General features: G+C 30.2%; 1 protein-coding gene across 1 annotated transcript; it reads right to left on the reverse strand.

Annotated features, from left to right (window-relative positions):
- Positions 1–558: 558 nt before the first annotated feature.
- LOC143591179 (transcription factor bHLH93-like) lies at positions 559–1,811 on the reverse strand. The gene is made up of 4 exons (XM_077071470.1): positions 1,248–1,811; positions 985–1,155; positions 733–900; positions 559–651 (listed from the first exon to the last, which is right to left on the reverse strand). Exons 1-4 carry the CDS (start codon positions 1,791–1,793, stop codon positions 559–561), a joined length of 978 nt encoding a protein of 325 aa, XP_076927585.1. The 5' UTR covers positions 1,794–1,811.
- Between the last annotated feature and the right edge of the window lie 1,085 nt (positions 1,812–2,896).

Genomic DNA, 2,896 nt, shown 5'->3' on the forward strand with positions numbered 1-2,896 from the left:
TTTTTTAAAATATTACATATAAAACCTTCCAAGAAACCCTTTTGACAATTTGCAATGCTTCCTGGAAATAAGATGAAACCTTTGAAATACTGCAGATTTTTTTTAAGTTATCCACAATTAACGGTGTATATATCACTCTATGCAAATCAAACATGGGTTCATAAAAAAAATGAAAATATAACTTTCACCCATTCTTGTCATACATAAACCTGTTAGTGATACACATGCAGCATATATAGAAAATTAAAAATATAAGCTGACAACATTCTTTTTCCTCATGGGTTGGGGCCACAAATGCATTCTTATATTATAAAAAAATTGTTTGCATCTTTCTGTACCTTTCCCTTTCCTAAAATCAATAGGGAGGGAGTAATTGTTTTTCTTGTATTATTAGAAAACCTGATGACTTTGGACAATCATTTGTTATTATTATTATTAATATACTAAAAGGCATAACAGCTTTATTAAACAGTCCAAAAGTTCTAAAATCAGCAAAAGAATTAACAACCCATTATCACAACCTAAACCCTTTACAATGTTTAAAACCTTATATCTTTCTTAAAGTTTAAACACATCCCCTCCATAACCTGCATTTCTGAACAAGATTTGCTTCAGTTCTTCACAATTTAACATCGATCGATGATCCGGGGCCTGGATTTTATAAATTTTTGTTAGAAGTTTATATAATTCAATGAATATAGATACAGAGTTATTATTTTAATAAAAACATACCTCAGAACATGAAGCTTGTAATGAAAAATCATTAAAACAACTTATGATACATTGTTGAATGTCTAGACCAAGTGCCTCAAGTGTGTTCACTGTCGATAATAATAATCCGGGCTTCGTTAAACAACAAATCTGGATCCGGGTATCCGAGTTTCCCCTCTCCACATCAAACTATAATATTGTATATTTTAATTTAATTAGTAAGTTTGTATGTGTATGTAGTGAAAGTAATGAATTGTAGAATAAAAATAGTACCTTTGGGGGATTCCTTACTAGTGATTCATTCATGTTAAATTCCTTAAAACTCCCCACTAGTTTCAAATGATCCTCACTAGATTCAAGATCTTGTTCTTTCAAATCTTGAATCTTATTCATAAGTTCTTTTATATATTCTATTGTATCTCCAAGAATTGAGGTTCTATCCATCTACCCATTTCAAAATAGATTATTTAATTTAAAACAAAGAACAACTAAATGATCATGGGTATATAATACTATATATTAATTGCTTGTTATACCTTGCTTATTTTGGGGACAATTGATCTAAGCATAGAAAGCCGGTCATTTAACCGTTTTCGCCTTCGTCTTTCCGCCATTAAATTCTTGGAGGGTTGTCCTTCAACTTTCTTAGACTTACTCTTCTTTTCCTCACTTGATCCCATGGCAAAGACAGTAGGGATTTGATCATGCTTGTGAACTTCATCACCATCATTGTCATCTTCTTCCACCATTAGTGGAAACACTTGTTGATCATATGATGGAGAAACCGACTCGTTAATCGGCATGAAGGCGTCGAAACATGGTACCGAGGAGTAGATCGATTCTTCGATATAAGGGGAATGGAAATCAGGTTGCATGGATGATGAAATGAGGTCTAAAAGTGAAGATGAGTTTGAAAATGATGAGGAAGAAGGTAATGGTAGTAAGTCATCTTGTTGAGTGGAGAATAATTGAGTGTCAATGGTGGTGAGTTGCTGAGAGTAATTAGAAAATGCGGACCATGTATCAATGGTTGGAGCCAAGAGATCTTCAAGGAGACCTTGTTGACTGAATGGTTGGTGCATCTCTCTCAATGGATGGCTAATTGGGAAGTGCTTTTGGCTTATATAGCTGGTGCATGTGAGGTAAGTTTTGTGTGTAATATTAAAGAAACTCATTATATCAATGAAAAAGTTTTATTTATTTATTTTTTATGTTTGTAAATTTTCATTTTCAAATGTACAAGTCATGTGACATATATCAATGTCATCATAAAATTTTGCTAGTTATTATTTTTTTTTCAAAAGAGAACTTTTTGACATGTGAGAAGAGACCATGTGTACTTATTCTTTGTTTTTATTAAATAAATAAATAAATAACTAAATGTTAATCAGATAAATGCTATTTATTTGCCATAATTTATATAGTTTGAAAAAAAAATTGCCATAATTTATGCATGAAGTGTAAAAGCAATTTTGGCCAGTTACTTTCAGTTGATGTAATATAAAATCAGGACCCTTTAAATGAGTGACAAAAGGATGTATAAATAAATGAAATTGACTTGTGAATTATTGCAGTCGATCTTAAAAAATTAATTTTTCAACAAATTTATTTAACATAATTTGAAGTGTAAACTGTAAACTGTAAGAAGCGATAACATCTAATTTAGATTATTTTACGTGATTTACCTCTTTCATGTTAATCATAGGACATCGATGGGAAACGTCGAATGATGACGCACCCGAAGTTAATGAAAATGGTTAGGATATTCTACATTAATTTATGAAAATAGGATATTAAATTAATTTCATTGTATCCTTACATTATTAAATTTGAAATTTGTAAGCAATATCCTTCATTTGTTTTGACTAACAACTTTTGCATACATTTTCAATTGATAAACTATTGAAATCACATCATACGAAAAGGTAAAACTCATATGCATGAAGTGGAATCAAGAAACAAATGAGTTTTAATAAGTAGTGACTTGTTTTTTCCAATATAAATAAAAGGAATTGCAGAAGAATATGATTATTGATACCTCCAACATAGCAAATATTGAAATGACTAAATCTTTTGAAGCAAGTACTTGAATATCTCTTTTTTTTTTTTTGAAAAATAAGTACTTGAATATCTCTTAAGTATATAAAAGTTGGTTTTTGTATTAAGCGATTTTTTTTCCGTGAGA

Source organism: Bidens hawaiensis, unplaced genomic scaffold (assembly GCF_021521415.1).
Source record: "Bidens hawaiensis isolate Kalapana, Puna unplaced genomic scaffold, B.hawaiensis_p1.1 tig00039442_1, whole genome shotgun sequence".
Lineage (NCBI taxonomy): Eukaryota > Viridiplantae > Streptophyta > Magnoliopsida > Asterales > Asteraceae > Bidens > Bidens hawaiensis.

Excerpts from the sequence above, each read along its gene's own strand:
- LOC143591179 (XM_077071470.1), bottom strand. The coding sequence starts at position 1,793 with ATGCACCAACCATTCAGTCAACAAGGTCTCCTTGAAGATCTCTTGGCT. Across the intron at positions 901-984 it reads TAGTAAGGAATCCCCCAAAG|TTTGATGTGGAGAGGGGAAA; the intron begins GTACTATTTTTA and ends ACAATATTATAG. Across the intron at positions 652-732 it reads TACAAGCTTCATGTTCTGAG|GCCCCGGATCATCGATCGAT; the intron begins GTATGTTTTTAT and ends TATAAAATCCAG.